General features: G+C 43.2%; 2 protein-coding genes across 3 annotated transcripts; both read right to left on the bottom strand.

The window, feature by feature from the left end:
- Positions 1–775: 775 nt before the first annotated feature.
- Positions 776–4,470, bottom strand: PPP1R11 (protein phosphatase 1 regulatory inhibitor subunit 11). The gene is made up of 4 exons (XM_049765451.1): positions 4,417–4,470; positions 4,167–4,243; positions 2,566–2,677; positions 776–1,979 (listed from the first exon to the last, which is right to left on the bottom strand). Exons 2-4 carry the CDS (start codon positions 4,233–4,235, stop codon positions 1,777–1,779), a joined length of 384 nt encoding a protein of 127 aa, XP_049621408.1. The 5' UTR covers positions 4,236–4,243; positions 4,417–4,470; the 3' UTR covers positions 776–1,776.
- Positions 4,471–8,170: 3,700 nt separating this feature from the next.
- On the bottom strand, positions 8,171–15,596 carry POLR1H (RNA polymerase I subunit H). 2 transcript variants are annotated; one of them, XM_049765441.1, is made up of 5 exons: positions 15,439–15,596; positions 15,101–15,250; positions 14,575–14,675; positions 14,284–14,393; positions 8,171–8,316 (listed from the first exon to the last, which is right to left on the bottom strand). In XM_049765441.1, exons 1-5 carry the CDS (start codon positions 15,509–15,511, stop codon positions 8,292–8,294), a joined length of 459 nt encoding a protein of 152 aa, XP_049621398.1. In that variant the 5' UTR covers positions 15,512–15,596; the 3' UTR covers positions 8,171–8,291. The 2 variants fall into 2 exon arrangements, with proteins under 2 accessions (XP_049621398.1, XP_049621397.1); XM_049765440.1 differs by lacking the exon at positions 8,171–8,316 and having other exon boundaries at positions 14,189–14,393.
- Between the last annotated feature and the right edge of the window lie 1,095 nt (positions 15,597–16,691).

Raw genomic sequence — 16,691 nt, 5'->3', positions numbered from 1 at the left:
GAGTCTCAGCTCCCACCGTCTCTTTTAGTTTGGTCTGTATCCAGGTTGCTTCTTTTGAGGTACAGAGATCCCACAAGTTCTAGGGATTCTGTCCACAATTCCATTGCAGGAGTACTGATACGAACCCCACCCAATGATTATTTTTTCAAATAAGGGTAAGATCTCAAATGGCAACCATTTCCATATCCACACCCAAAGCCAAATTCATTCTTGCCATCTCCCTCTTAGGATACTTCTTGCAACTACTACTCTTTACTTTCCAACAGGTTTATGCTCTTCTACCTGTCCCATCACCAAATTTCCTGGTCTCAAAGGGTCAAGAGCTTTCTCAGCACTAAGAATTGGTTCCTTGTCCTATTTGCTCTAATGCTTAAGAATAACAAGGGCCTTCTCCTAAAAACACAAGAGATAACATGAGTGGGTGAGCAGCTGATTTACTACAGCCTTTTCTATCCATGACCACTCATGACTGCTTTGTTTGCTTACAGCCCATACCCACACAACAGAGATGTTGGTCTTTGCACAGCCAGATATCAAACACAGGACCTCACACATTCAAGGCATATACATTCAACCACTGAGCCACATCCCACGTCCAAACCTTTCCCACTGAGACCCTTCTTTAGACTCCGTGCTACACATACAGTAAAAAACAAAAACCAATGGTGCTACCTCTCCTTTCTTAGCCTTGGAATAGTTTAGAGACCCCAAATTCATCCTTGTTTGTAGCCTCACATCTTTCCCCATATGTATAAACGGACCCATATTTAACACATTTTTTGATGTTGGGTTATTTATTTTGCGCATCTGTGGCAATAAATGAGATCTCAGTGGTGGTATGGATTTGAATGACCTGTGCAAAAAGCAGCCTAGAAAGCATCCTGATCTCAGAAAGGGGAAAAAGGATTACAGAGAGGATCCAGTTAGGGGATTGGATACCTGGGCTAGTAAAAAACATCAGAGTCTAAGTAGGTCTAAGAATTATTGTTACGAATATACCCCCTTTCTTGGCTTTCTCCTTTTTCCTTCCTTCCTCTTGCAGAGAACTAGCTGGAAATATGATGGATCTATCTCCAGAGATGAAGACTGAAGACTGAAGAGATAGCTGGTTCTGAGTGAAGTCTTGTTTGAAGCCAGTTTTGTCATAAATTCTAGGTCACATAATAGGTGAAAGGTCATAACTATTTCTTTCTCCATTTAAGGTGAGAATAAAAAGACTTCTCTCCTAATTCTTCTTGAGGGAATGAGGGGAATGGGCAGTAGGGAAAGCAAAGGACAAGGGACCCTAAGGTCTCCCAAAAGACCTCACATCCCACAGGTAAAGTCTGAGAATTGGGATTAATATAAATACATTAATGGAAGAGCTGTAAGCCAGGATTAACATGACTGGATCAAGATTGCCTAGAATCTGACTGGGACTCTGGCAGTAAGAGTTGGGGTTGTTGGAAACCCAATGTAAATGTTTGGGACTCAAATTGAGAGTGCAAGTGTCCAAAAGAACTGGCAGTTTGGCAGTAAGAACAAAGAGAAGAGACAGGGACAAAAATGTCTGGATCTCTAGAAGAGTACTATGAAGGTTGAGGGAAACCCAGAAGTCAGAGTTTGGGAATAGCAGCATGTCAGAGTTCTAGGATTTCTGTCGACTCTCCTTTTCCCTCTTCCTGTCAGGCAGAGTAGAGGAAAGGAGGGATCCAGAGAATGAATTAGTCCCCAATAGCCACTTGGATAACTAAGGGTCAGATACTCACACACAGGAATGGTAGGGTAGCGAGAAATTTAGTGCTGCATTGGCCCTGGAGGGGGCTGGGAAGGGTCAGGTGGATGGGGAGGGGTGGTAGGAGTGGGTTCTGGAGTTGCATGGCGCCGTCCTTTGCGGTGGCCCCGAACACAGTGTGTATGACCACAGCCTTCCTCTTCTTCCTCCTCACTTTCTGTAGAGCTTTCACCAAAGGCCCGAGGTTTCTCATAAATACAGCAGCCTGGATTTAGAGAAGCCCATAAAAAGGAAGAAGAGTAAACCGTAGAGTCAATTCCATTCCCACTAGCACATTTCTACTTCCACCATTATTTACTCCTACCTTTCAAGACCCAATTTGCCCAAGCCTACCTTCTTAACCTCCCCATCTCTCCTTCCACCTCCCCAAGCCATCTCACCCAAACTATCAGCTGCAGCATTCAGGTATTCCTCTATCCTTTTAGAGAGATAGGAATCCAAATCTCTACTTTTCCCACCTCTAATACTTCTTGCCTTCAGATTTTGATACAACCCAATTTTTCCCTCTAATTTTGATCTCTTCCTGGGGCTAAAAGTCAAGCCAGAACAATAGTATAAGCTTCTTGCCTTGCATGTGGCAGACCCAAGTTCAGTCTCCAATACCACATATGGGACCCCGAGCATAGAGCCAGGAGTAATCCCTGAACCATCCAGTGTCCCCAAAAATATAGAAAATAAGAACTATGGGCATCTGGGGATTTCAGAAAGGCCAGTAGACATGACAGGGTAGAAAAAATGGACTATGCAGAATAGACTCACCCAAGGATTACCATGGGCCAATAAATACTCACATTTTGATGAACGGCGTCCCATGTGTTCATTATCCACAGTGTCACTTGTCCATTCTACCTTTTTTTCTGGTTTCCGATTCTCAAGCTTGATGGTTAATCTTCTCCTGTTCTCCTAGAAGGGGAAGTGGGGCAGGCAGACTCATGTAATTCTCTTCTGACCTTTTCCACTCAGTCCCCAGTATCCTCTTTGCCATCCTCCCAGCTCAAAGTATAAAAGACACTATATGGTCCCCCAAGCCTGTCAGCAGTGATATCTGAGCACAGAACCAGGAGTAACCCCTGAAGGACACCATGTGTGCCTCTCCATGAATCCCCCGCCCCCCAAAAAAGACATTGCACCAGAGAAGCAGTGTGCTGGAATAAAACAAAACATTTAACCCTAGGGAGCTCCCTAAGGAATCATGAATTATTTCCAGTTCTTGGAAACTGCTGATACTTTACAGAGAGCAAACAATTCCTAACCTAGAAAAGGTTCCGGAAAATCTCACAAAAATATAATCCTCACTGCATCTCCATCTTCCTCCCCAAATCATCCTTGGTGTAGTTAATACATGAAATTATTCATTCAAAATGAGGCTGGAGGGAAAGAACAGCAGGTAGGATTTTACCTTACATGTGGCTGACCCAGATTCCACCCCAGCATCTCAAAAGTTCCCCAGGGCACCACAAGCAGTAATTCCTAAGTGCAGAGCCGGGAGTAACCCCTTCTCATCACTGGGTGTGGCCCTCAAAAAGACAAACAAATTACTCACTCACCAACGCCTAATTTCATTTACCTCCCTCTTTCCCAGAAAACCTGATTTATTTTGTTGTTGTTTTGGGGCCACACCCTGCGGTGTTCAGGTGTTCAAAGATTATTCTGGCTCTGAACTCAGAAATCCACTCCTGCCAGGTTAAGGGGAGCATAGGGAGATCTGAACCCTGGTCAGCTGCCTTCAAGGCAAACTCCCTGCCCGCTGTACTATAACTCCAGCCTCTGATTTTTACTTTTTAATAAAGGATCCATTTTTCACAATTCATTCTCAGGCCAACTCTCCCAACCTGTTATCCAGGTTTATTTATCCTAGCAATTACTTTATTTTTTATTGTCTCAATCCAGAGGTTATTAAACCCAAGACAACTTTCTCCCTTTAAAATCAACTTAACCTATTTTGGCAATAATGCTATTCTTTCCTCCATGTTTTCTAATGTCTCAAAATTGCTCTGAAATTTCCTTTCACGTTCATGCCTTCCACAAATATCATCAAGTATTCATCCATACATCTGGTCAAATTCCCTGTCAGAGGTGGTCTCCAACCTTTCTTTTCAAGTAAGTTCCTTACTACAGCCCCAAGTTACCAAGTCTTCCATTAAACACAAACCACGCCAAGCAGCATTACCTGCATCCTAACTAGCACATGTAGTTGGCCCAGACTCTGCACCATCTATGCTACACCTACAACACCTGTAGATGCTTCCCACCAACCCACTTCTTCCGTACAGGTCAGGCCCAGTCCATCCCTAACAAGACCCTAAAGGCCTGTCAATCCCCTCCTTCCCGGTTCCTTCCAGACCCTTAAGCAACACCGTAAGCACCGCATCACCCCACCCGCCTTGCTCACGGGCTCGGTTGTCACGGTAACCGTTGTCTCGGTGACGGTCTCGCTCCGCCCGGGCCCAGCCTCAGCCATGGCTAAGGCTAAGGAGAAAGAAGAGGGGAGAAAGAAGGATGAATCGCCCTTTCCTTTGACGGGGTCCCCTGGGGGCTAAGGGAATCGGTAGAGGAAGCGAAGTAAACAGGATCCTCCGCCTCCTTTCTCCCCTCTTCTCCTGGGCCTCCGCTTTCCCAACCCTTGGGCAGACCCTGCTAACCCCACTTCCGGATCTCCGCTTCCTGGTGTTACGTTTTCTCTAGCCCCTCTTTTCCTATGCCGGAAACGAAATGCGTCAAGGCGCAGGCGCCGCGGAATTACTTCCGCCGTAAGGGGACAATGCGCAGGCGCCGCGGAATTACTTCCGCCGTAAAGGGACAGTGCGCAGGCACCTCGGATTTGGTTCTGCCGTATGGGGACTTGCGCAGGCGCGCCGCGCACACTCATACTCTGTCATTGGATCCTCTCTGGGGCAGTTTGGGGTCGAGGGTAACATGCGCACGCGCAGTCGCACAACCCCGTTCTAGCTGTCAGGGCCAAAGCTGGTGGTGTGACGTCGTCTACGGAGCCTGTTCCGTCCACGGGAAAATTAATAGGAAATAGACCCAAACTAAGCCTACCATACGACCAAATATCTGGATTTTGAGGTTGGAGAGATAGGACAGCGGGTAAGGAGCTTATTTTGTATATGGTACGAAGTGCTAAGTTGGATCCTCAGCATTTCACAGGGTCCCCCAAGTCCCGCCAGGAGTGATCCCTAAACGCAGAGTCTAAGCAGCAATGCTGCTTTATCACACCCTGGCCCTTACGTGCGTGTACCAGAGACTACAGCATAGTAAGGAGTTGAGGTAACTGCCTTGCCCTTGGCAGATGCCAGCTGGAACCCAGGCACAGCTTAGGGTACCCTTTATAAAGTTAGAATCAAATCCTGAAACTTATGGCTGAAGCCCAACTTGTCGCTCAGATGTTTTCTCAGGTAGCAAGAAAGTGAAAAAGGGGTCCAAGATAGTTTTGGAGTGATAAATTTGATTGCCCTGCATATGGGTATCCCAGTTTCATGGCAGGCACCCCCATATGGTCCTCTGAGCACTGCTTGCCTCTCCTAACTTGGTAGAGACCAGAAAAAAATAGCCCCTAAGGACCTCCCAGTGTAAGTCCCAAACCCCTAGAGGGGGGCCGAGGGCAGGGAGACAAGGCAAAGAGAACTTATAAAGTTATTTGGACTATACAATTTTGTGCTGCTGTAATATAAGTGGCCTTGTTATATTGAATGCCAAAAAAATTGTCTTTGGACCACTCTCAGCAGTGTTCAGGACTTAGTCCTGGCAGGGTTCAGTGTGACATATGGGTTGCCAGAGCTTGAACCCAGGCTGGCCTTATGCAAGGGTCTTAACCACTGTACCATCTCTCTAGACCCTGAAATGTGGGTTTTATCCAGTGTTATGTGTAAGGGAAAAGCTTAAAATAAGATAGAAACAGCTGGTTTTCTATTTCAGGAGGGCAGGAAAGCCTACAGTTCGAACAATTAATTTTTATAATGGAAGGGGCTATGGATAGAGTTGATGTTAAATGCATGCTTTCATGAGGACCTAAGTTAAACTGCCCTACACAAGTTGTAGAGACCAAATATGATTGTATACATTTAAGAGGTATGAATAAAAGGCAACTCAGTAACAAGATACTCATTAACTATCAACACTTCATAATTACTTAGGTCAAGGAATTAAAGAACATTAATTTTTCTATGCTAAAAATGTGAATATATATTTTGCCACTTGGGCTATGTTTCTTTTCTAAGTTTTATAGATCAAACTCTCCCTCCCCCCAAAAAAAAACCCATAAAGTTTAGGCATGTTAAAAAATCTCTATGAAGTGATATTTCTTTTTTTTTTTTTTTTTTTTTTTTTTTGGTTTTTGGGCCACACCCGGTGACGCTCAGGGGTTACTCCTGGCTATGCGCTCAGAAGTCGCTCCTGGCTTGGGGGACCATATGGGACGCCGGGGGATCGAACCGCGGTCCGTCTCCTAGGCTAGCGCAGGTAAGGCAGGCACCTTACCTCGAGCGCCACCGCCCGGCCCCCGAAGTGATATTTCTTGAGAAGTGTTACTTTTTTCTACCTATATATGAATATTGCAGTAAATATATAGTATACTTAACTCAAACAATATAGTTTTCTAAAATGTCACCTGTGTATATCCTACTCTACCCTGGTATCAGATTTTTTTAGAAGAGGCACACCCAGCAGTGGCTGAGAGCTTACCCTGTACTCAGGGATCACTCCTAGCATTAGAGGGACCATGCTTAGTGCCAGGGACTAAACATGGATTAGTGTGCAAGGCAAGCACACCGTTCTATCTCTCTGGCCCCATAAAATTAGATTACATATACATACCAAACAGAGCTGTTTGGGGGCATGTATGGCATTTGCCCTGCACAAACAGCCAAGGGGTTTCCTAGCATCCCATATGTTCCTGAGCCCTACCACAAGTGACTCATCAATGCATAGACAGGGGTTACCTTGGGTGTTTCCAGGTATAGCCCCAAAACAAAATTGAGCTTATTTAATTATCTGTCCAAACTACCACTTTGTTTGGGCTGGAAAGGTAGTACAAGGGGAAGGCTTCCCAAAGTTCAACCTTAGCACCCCAGATCAGGCCCTGAATCCTGCCAGAGCTAAGCCCTCATATCATTGGTAACAGCTCCAAACCCCAAACCATTTTAAACTAGCACTTGTTTTCCTCAGCTTGAAACTAAGTAAACATTGATAAGAAATGATAAGAAATACTTTACAATTCTTCCTTGGTTGTTTTTTTATTGTTGTGGAGTCCACATCAGGCTATGCTCCGATAGGCAGTGCAAAGGAAGAAAACCAAAGTACACACACACACACACTTACTATACACACTAAGATACTACACACACATATCAGCTCAGGCTTCACTTTTTATACTTGTTTTTCTTTCTCCTGTTGTTTTTTTGTTGTTGTTGTTGTGGAGTCCACACCAGGCTATGCTCCGATAGGCAGTGCAAAGGAAGAAAACCAAAGTACACACACACACACACACACACACACACACTTACTATACACACTAAGATACTACACACACATATCAGCTCAGGCTTCACTTTTTATACTTGTTTTTCTTTCTCCTGTATTAATTTATATAAACTTCTTGGTAGGTAATATATTTGTTGACATTAAAATATCACTGTATATACATTTAATTTTCTTTTGAGATAAAACATAATAAAAATAGATATACCCAGATCTTATAGAAAAATAAAACTTTAATAAGGAACTTCAGGGGCCGGAGAGATAGCATAGAGGTGGGACATTTGTCTTGTATGCAGAAGGATGGTGGTTCGAATGCCGACATCCCATAAGGTCCCCGGAGCTGCCAGGAACGATTTCTGAGCGTAGAGCCAGGAGTAACCCCTGAGCGCTGCTGGATGTGACCCAAAAACCAAAAAATTAAATAAATAAAAGGAATTTCAACTAGGGGCTAGAGAGATAGCACAGTGGGAGGGTGTTTGCCTTGCACGCAGCCCATCCAGGATGGACCTGGGTTCGATTCCCGGCTTCCCACATAGACCCCGTGACTGCCAGAAGTGATTTCTAAGTGAATAGCCAGGAGTAACCCCTGAGCGTCATCAGGTGTGGCCCAAAAACAAAAACAAAAAGTTTTTTTAAAAAAAATAACTTCAGGCCCGGAGAGATAGCACAGCAGGCGTTTGCCTTGCAAGCAGCCGATCCAGGACCAAAGGTGGTTAGTTCGAATCCCGGTGTCCCATATGGTCCCCCATGCCTGCCAGGAGCTATTTCTGAGCAGACAGCCAGGAGTAACCCCTGAGCACCGCCGGGTGTGACCCAAAAACAAAAACAAAAACAAACAAAAAAAAAAAACTTCAACTAAAGACAGAAGTACTCTGCAGACAATGGTAATTACCATGTAGAAATTGATTCTATTCTTAGAAAAAAAATATTGCAAAGAAGGGGATGGACAAGTGATCTGAGAACCCAGTATCTTATACCTTCCAAAGAAGAAAGGAAGGGATTGTTGAATCACCTCATCCACCCCCAACAACAAAAAAATTTATGAGTCTTCTTTCTCTTGGAACCTATGGAAAAAGAAAGGTGAAGTTATAGTTATATATATGATACAAGACACTTAAATAATCAAGGAATTTTACTTATGATACTATTAAGGATTAACTCCCAGAAACTTTCCTCCAACTTCAAAACAACTAAAAATGCTGGAAAATATATAGTGAGGGGGTCAGAAAGATAGAGGAAGTAAGGCACTTGCCCTGCATGCAACCACTCTGGTTCAAATCACTGGTATCAGATATCCCTTGCCAGAACTAATCCCTGAGCAGAGTCAGGAGTAATACCTGACTGAGCACTACTGAGGATGGCCCCATAAACTGGGGGGGGGGGGGGGGTGTGTGTGTGGAATCTAGAGGTAGGGAGGTAGGGAGATTGCTCAAAAAAGTTTTTATTTGCCATGTGGGAGACCCAGGTTTGATCCCGGGAAACACATGATATAAGAGTGCCTGTGGGAGTGGTCTCCCCAGGACTACAATAGTTTCAGAGCACCATGGTATAGTCCCCTCACCTCTGCAGAATATAGATAGATAGATAGATAGATAGATAGATAGATAGATAGATAGATAGATAGATAGATAGATAGATGGATGGATGGATAGATAGATGGATAGATAGACAGACAGACAGATGGATAGATAGATGATAGATAGATAGATGATAGATAGATAGATCTATAGTCCCCTCACCTCTGCAGAATATAGATAGATAGATAAATGATAGATAGATGATAGATAGATAAATGATAGATAGATAGATAGATAGATAGATAGATAGATAGATAGATAGATAGATAGATAGATAGATAGAGATATATGTGGAGTTCAGGGATGTGGGTCAGAGTTGGTACACTAAATATTTCACATGTATGAGATCATGATCTGTTCACCAAAACTGCAAAATAATAAAAGCCATTCCACACAAAGTCACCAACATCCTAGTTCAAAGGGCCTAAGTTCTCTCTACTCTCATCATTACATAAAATACTAAATAAAACTATTTACTTTATTATAAAATAAATATATTTCTAGTAGTATAAAGCATGAAAAGATTTCCTAAGCCACAAAGAAAAGTAGTCATGAAAGAAAAAAAGAACTGGAGTAGTGTACTTGCCTTGCACATTGCAACTTGGGTTCTATTCCTGGCACCTAAACTCCCCAACCCCTTTTATAATCCAGAGCAGAGTCAAGAATAAGCACTGAGCACCACCCAGAACGAAAACACAACAAACAAAAAGGATTAATTGGAAGTCATAAAAAATGTAAGTTTCTTGGGGCTAGAGATAGAATAAAATGGGTAAGACCTTGTACATGACTGACCCTGGTTGTTCCCAAATATCCCACATGGTTCCCCAAGCATCACCAGAAGTAAGTCTTGAGTATAGAGACAGGAGTTGTTTCTAAGCATCATTGAATGTAGCACACACACGCACACAAAAACAATTAAAAAAGAAGTAAACTTCTTAGTGCCAGATAAACTGTAGATAAGGCACTTGGCTTCCAAATAATTAAACCAGATTAAATCACTGGCACTAGAGACAAAGAGCCCTACAAGGAGTGGTTTTCCCAAGCAAATACAAAAGCATATAAACAATTTGGGTCCAGTGAGACTAAGTACAAGTACAAGGACTAAGGTGCATGACTTGCATGTGGCTCTCATACTGAACCTTCAGCTTGGTTGAGGACTTAGGAGCTCCTGAAAAACCTTTGAGATCCTCCCCCCAATCCTCAAAAAACCCCATAAAGAACTTCACTACCCCTCAAAATATAAGAATAAAAAATCTTAGGGACCCAAAGAGACAGTACAGAAGGTAAGGCACCTGCCTTACACATGTCTAACTTTGGTTTGATCATCCTCATCATGCCTTATGGTCCCCTGGGCACTGTCAGGTATGACCCCAAAAAACAAAAACATTGAAAAACTCCAACTTAAACTTATTAAATATAGTTAGGACTGGGGCCTGAGAGATAGCACAGTGGGGAGGGCACTTGCCTTGCACATAGCTAACCCAGTTCTATCCCCAGAATCCAATATGGTCCCAAGTCTGCAAGAAGTGCTCCCTGAGTGCACTGGAAGTGGCTCAAAACAAAAAGCCTAGGGGAAAACATGCACTCAAAACTCATGAAACTAAAACATTTTTAACTTGTTGATGAAATCACAAAGATATAAAAGCAATGTAACAATTTAACTGGGTAAAAGTATGTAAAACAAGAAATCTAAAAAAATAAGTTTCATCAAAATGTAAGTCCTCCACAGGCTGAAGAGATAGTAAAGCAGGTAGGACACTTGTTTTGCACATGGTTGACCTAGGTTCCATCCATGGCATCTTATATAGTCCCCTGATCCCCACCAATGACCTAAAGAGCAGGAGTGAACCCTATGCACTGCTAAGTGGGCACAAAAAACTAAACTAAACAAAATAAAAACTGAAGTCCCTGCAATCAGTGTCATTACTGTTTTGACAACTACAGAGATAAATGGACAATGTCTGATAGGATATACTTGGCATAAATTTTGAATCCTCAAAGATTCCTCTGAAAGTGAATTTTTACAGAAGGAAAATCAGTTTAACCAAATAAAGGAAGGGGGAAAAATACCCGGAGACAAACAAAAGACTAGAAATTAAGATAGCCCAAAGAGTTAGGACACATGCTTTGTTTGTGGGAGGCCTGATTTTAATCCCAGCATTGCAAAGTCCCCTGAGTACTGTTAGGAGCCATCTTTGAAACAGGAGTAGTTTCCGAGTACTGCCAAGTATCCACCCATCCCCTAAGAAGAAAACAAAGCTTTCAGAGTATAACACTCCAAATGGTTCTTCGAACACATTAGGGGAGAGATGAAGGGGGGAGGGATAAAGGAAGCAGAGAGGAAGAGGAGGGAAGTAGAGAGGGAGGGAAAGGAGAGTAAAGAAAGAAAAGTAAAAAAAAAGTTAAGTAGGGGCCAGAGAGATAGCACAGTGGCGTTTACCTTGCAAGCAGCTGACCCAGGACCTAAGGTGGTTGGTTCGAGTCCCAACATCCCATATGGTCCCCCGTGCCTGCCAGGAGCTATTTCTGAGCAAACAGCCAGAAGTAACCCCTGACCACGGCCGGGTGTGCCCCCCCCCCCCCGCAAAAAAAAAATAAAGAGAAGGAGGGAGGGAAGGAGAAGGAAGGGTGCTTGCCTCGCATGTGGCACGTGGCTGACTTGGATTCAATACCCAACACCACATATATGGTCCCAGGCTGTCAATAATACCTAAGTGCAGTTATCAGTAAGCACTGAGCATTGCCAGGAGTAGCTCAAAAACAGACAACCTAGAAGCCAAGGAGCCAAAACAAATTGTTCAAAGGGCTCTACATGTTGGAGATTCAGGTTTGAACCATAGTAACTCATGTCCTAACCACTCCTCAATGTCAAAAAAAAAAAGCAAAACTTGGGGGCCAGTGAGATAGCATGGAGGTAAGGGCATTTGCCTTGCATGCAGAAGGACATGGTTTAAATCCCGGCATACAATATGGTCCCCTGTGCCTGCCAGGAGCGATTTCTGAGCATAGAGCCAGGAGTAACCCAAGTGCTGCCGGATATGACCAAAAAAAAAAAAAAAAAAAAAAGCAAAATGTTTATAATGTATAATTTATAAATTATTAAATAATAATTTAATAATTATTTATATATTTATAATAATTTATAATTTATAAAGTTAAAGGGCCAGAGCGATAGCACAGCTGTAGGGTGTTTGCCTTGCACACGGCTGACCCAGGGTGAATCCTGTTCAATCCAGGCCGTCCCATATGGTCTCTCAAAGCCAGGAGTGATTTCTGAGTGCATAGCCAGGAGTAACCCCTGAGTGTCATCAGGTGTGACCCAAAAACCAAAATAATAGTAATAATAATAATAATTTATAAAACTTAAGGCATCTAAACAATGAGAATTTATCATTTACCACAGACCACAAAGAATTCCCATATGTAATTTTGAAAAAATGCAAGCTTAGAGATCAGAGACTCAGCAGATGTGGGAGGGCCAAGTTTGATCTTCCATCACTATATGATTCCCTGCTGCACGGTGGGAAATGACATCAAGCACCAATCTGGGAGGTATAGTCCAAAACCCTTATCTAGCACCCTCCATCTAAATTTCAGACTTAAAAAAAAATTAAAATCCACAAAACTTGAAATGAAAGCATCACAAAAAAGAATAAATAACAGCATTAGCCCAATGAGAATAGAGATAGAATTACCAGAGCAAGGCAAAAGCCCTGAGCAAGGAAGGTGTGGCCCCCTAAAATACATGTTAATATGTTATTTATATCAAAATCAACATTTACATGCAGATACAGATTTTGGGAGCAAAATAAACCATACTAAGTATTGTGAGGATTGCTCCTATCATAGTAGTAAGTACATGAGGGTCGTTCCTCAAAATGTTTATATGACAAAGGGGTAACAGATGAAACCTAAGAATGCCTGCATAATTTTGTATGTAGGCCCTTTGAGTTATCTCCGAGGCCCACATAATTTTTATGTTAAGAAAAGGAGCAATTTAAAATATAATTAAGGAATTGGTAAATTACTAAAACTGGCAGGTTATTTAAAATACAAATGGAACTCAAGAGGCCAGAGAGGCAATACATGGACAGGGTGCACTTGCCTTATTCATAGCTGACCCATATGTTCCACAAGCCCAGTCAGAAGTGATCCCTGAGAACAGGGCCAGCACTACTGGGTGTAGCCAAAACAAACAAAACAAAACCAAAAAGACAACAAATAGAACTCAAAATTAATGTCTTACATAATAATTAAAACTATCCAAAGACAGACTATGCTTCAAATTGTGCTTAATTATCAGATAGCTAATTAATTATCTGGATGCAGCATAAAAAGGAAGTGAGAGGCTTGAGATATGGCTTGGTGGAAGAGTGTTTGCCTTGCTCATGTGATGCCCTAAATTAAATCTCTAGGCAATGCATAAAGAGGGAAGGATAATTTTTTAGGTTGATACAATCAACCAACGAACCCTTAGTTTTACAGTGTCAGAAATCCAAAGATTGAGACTTGAGAGACAGTACATAGCAAAGGGCTCTGAGTGAGACCATCATCCGAAATCTGACACTACCAAAGCTCCCCTAAAGCGTTACCAAGGGTGGCACCACAGGGTACCCCCCTTTCCTCTCAAAAGGAAGTTGTAATATAACATAACTTGATAAAAACTACAGACTACCAAAAATGTTCAAAAAAGTCCAACTTTAAAACAGGCATAACTAATTCTTTAAAGTAAAACTACCTAGAAGTTGGAGAGATAGTACAGCAGGTAAAATATGCTTTGCCTTGTTTGTAGTTGATCCAGGTTTGATCCCTGGTACCCCATATAGACTATGAGTGCAAAACCACAAGTAAGCCCTGAAAATGGTGGGTGTGCCCCAAAAAACAAAACAAACTAAAGTAAAGCCATCTTCTTGCATTGGAAGATTCCATCTAGTACTCCATATAATATGCTGATCATTGAGCAATATTTGCTTTTTTTTCTTTTATCATTTCCATTCAAATATCTTGACGCTTAGTTCACTGTCTATTTAAATAAGAAAAGACAAGATGGATCTGTGAAGAAAGCTGAAAAGGCAAGATGGCATGCTTTGTCTAGCATTGAACTCAGAACCTCACACATGTAAGGCTCTATCGCTAAATTACATATTTGGTCCCAAGACAGAAGGGAATACTAGAACAATGGTTAGGAAAGTAGATACTCTAGTTAAGGGTGTGATTCTGTAATGTTTTATGTATGAAACTGCACCAGTAAATTTGGCAAGCCACATGCCTAAAAACAAAAAACAGCACCTTCCATAACCCGAAAACAACCTACAAATCTCCCTAGAGCCTGAGCTGTACAGAAATGAGAAGTGGAGCAATGGAAACAATTGTTTACTTAATATAAAAAGTCACTAAATTTGTTTTACTAGCAAACAGGCTGAGAAAGGGCAGAGAGAAGGAAAGGATACGCACTTGCAGTTGGTACAGGTGTAGAAGACAGTCTGTCCTTCATCAGCAGAGCGCATCTGTCTGGTGTGGTAAGCCATCCCCTCATGCCCACAGCGAGAGCAGCGCCTGTCAATCTGGGAAGCACTGGTAGGTTAGGTAGGCCTGGTCATCTTCCACTATTTTTATAGAAACCAAACTCGACAGGCAAGACAGTTCTAAAGACTTCTCTTTCAAGTCTAGGAACTGGGCACAAGAATTTCCGGGAACTCTTTGCCGTGCATTTGATGGGGTTAAGCTAGGGTGTCATTAACTTACCACAGGTCCCTGGAACTCAGGGCCTTCGTCCATCGACAGCGGCACGACTGTCTCCAGTTTGTTGAACACAACTGAGGTCTTTACGACCTTCCCTTCGAAATCTGTGGAGGCAGTTAGAATCGGTTTTGGGGGTCAAGCAGAGGAGGTGACAACCCTCAATTGATCCACTGGTGGGCCAAGACATTTTAACATTCTTTCCTTCATAGTTCATCTCAAAAGTAAAAATGGGTAACGATACTTGAGGATCCCCCTCTCCAATGAATCGATCTTGAGATCCTCAAATCCCTGATCCTGGAGCCGGAGAGATAGCATGGAGGTAAGGCGTTTGCCTTTCATGCAGAAGGATGGTGGTTCGAATCCCATATTCGTGTACCTGCCAGGGGTGATTTCTGAGCACAGAGCCAGGAGTAACCCCTGAGCCTGCCGGGTGTGACCCAAAAACAAAAACAAACAAAAACCCTGATCCTGTCATGCTGATCCCCTGGCAGCGTGTTGTAGTAGACTGTGCAGCGTGTGATCTCCTCACCCAGCACGTTGATGGAGAAGCCACATCGAGTACAGATGACCGTATCCTGCGCTCCAGGCAGAGGCAGGACCGAGCCGCAATCAGCACAGAAATCCAGATCCGACAGAAAGCTGGAGCACTTTCCTGCGGAGTCCATGACGGAGTCCATTCCTACGGGGCCCACACAGGTGGGGAAGGCATGAGAAGTTTATTGACAAAAATAGGAGTTTCGTTCATTTCTTTCCTGTCTTTCATGTCTTTCCCTGAAGCTAAAAACTCCTGCCACGCACGCCAGAGTGCTCCTGGGTTCGCGGAAGCGTTGGAAATGATTGATCCGTATCCGTTACTTCGGTACTTACCTGCGACAGGTAAGAATAAGCACGACCAGGATGCAAGCGACAGCGCCGTCGGCTTCCGGCTGGCACAGAGCATGCGCGAGACGAGCTAGCGCGCCTGCGCGTTCCGGTTCGTTCTCGGTCGTCGTGACGTCATAATCAAGCGCCACGCATCCCGAGAGCCTAGGAGACAGACTTCCGTTTCTCAAAAGGAGGTCTAGCGCCACCTTCAGGCTGGTTCTGTGACGTCGGTTGAGAAAACGGGTAAAGGATGCTGGGCCTCAAAGCTCATTTTACCTTGAGCTCCCAAACCCAGAGATACTTCTTCTTTTCCTGGTACCCCAAGCTTAGGTAGTTCCGATTGCCTGAGGCCTATGCTTGAAAATCCATATGAATACACACCAAATACTATCGTCTCCGGACTGAAAAACTACAATCCCACCATTCTGGAGGCGAGGTTTTCCCCTTATTTTTTCCCTCCTCAGATGTTTTCCTTTTGTGGCTGCTCAGTGATTGAATACAATACTATTAAATAAAATACTTTTATTTTATATAAATAAAAACTTGGAAGAGGTTGCATGCTCTGGCTACTCTTCTGTTCCCACAAAGGGGTGAGTTGGTTGACTGAACTGGGAGAGGCCAAGGGTGAAGGCCGAGGATGAGGAAGGGACGCTGGGATGAGAACGCCTCATTCATCTCTTCTACAGCCGGTCCCGCTTTTCCCATCCAGTCAGCTCCAAATTATACCTTCATTAGGTGAATTGAACATTCCCCTGATCTTTTATTTATTTATTTTGCCAAAGCTGGAGGCACTTAGGGGTCACTCCTGGTTCTGCACTCAGAAATCGCTCCTGGTAGACTTGAGGGACCATATGGGATGACAGAGATCAAACCAGGGTCCTTGCCGGGTCGACCTTGTGTAAGGCAAACGCCCTACTGCTGTGCTATCGCTCTTACCCCACCCCCCAATCTTATAAAAGAGGCAAGAGTATAGTATCTAGAGTAAAGCTTGTTATTTTCATTCATCTGAAACTTAAAATCTGAAGGAAAAAATTTGCCCTGAGGGAAGTTTTGTAGATATTTCCTAGTTTCTTCCAAGCCCTTCTACCCACTCTCACCTCAAGAGCTCTTGCTAAAAGCCTACTTACAAAAGGATACGAAGTTGTCGCTATTTTTGCATTTAGAGAAGACAAACTGTTTTCTCCTGATATAAAGTCCTATCTACCTTTATCTAAAAGAAGGGGAAGGGACTGAGATAGTACTGCCTTTCGAAGCAT

The sequence above is a fragment of the Suncus etruscus genome, chromosome 18, assembly GCF_024139225.1.
Source record: "Suncus etruscus isolate mSunEtr1 chromosome 18, mSunEtr1.pri.cur, whole genome shotgun sequence".
Lineage (NCBI taxonomy): Eukaryota > Metazoa > Chordata > Mammalia > Eulipotyphla > Soricidae > Suncus > Suncus etruscus.
Note: the sequence above shows the minus strand (reverse complement) of the source record. Positions and strands in the feature narration are given on the sequence as shown.

Bases quoted from the DNA above. Each gene is read 5' to 3' on its own strand.
- PPP1R11 (XM_049765451.1), bottom strand. From the start codon at position 4,235: ATGGCTGAGGCTGGGCCCGGGCGGAGCGAGACCGTCACCGAGACAACG. The intron at 2,678-4,166 runs GTGAGCAAGGCG...TTCCCCTTCTAG, and splicing joins TTACCGTGACAACCGAGCCC to GAGAACAGGAGAAGATTAAC. The intron at 1,980-2,565 runs GTGAGTATTTAT...CTCTAAATCCAG, and splicing joins GGGACGCCGTTCATCAAAAT to GCTGCTGTATTTATGAGAAA.
- POLR1H (XM_049765440.1), bottom strand. From the start codon at position 15,511: ATGCTCTGTGCCAGCCGGAAGCCGACGGCGCTGTCGCTTGCATCCTGG. The intron at 14,676-15,100 runs GTGAGGAGATCA...CTGCCTCCACAG, and splicing joins CTTCTCCATCAACGTGCTGG to ATTTCGAAGGGAAGGTCGTA. The intron at 14,394-14,574 runs GTAAGTTAATGA...AGTGCTTCCCAG, and splicing joins CTGAGTTCCAGGGACCTGTG to ATTGACAGGCGCTGCTCTCG.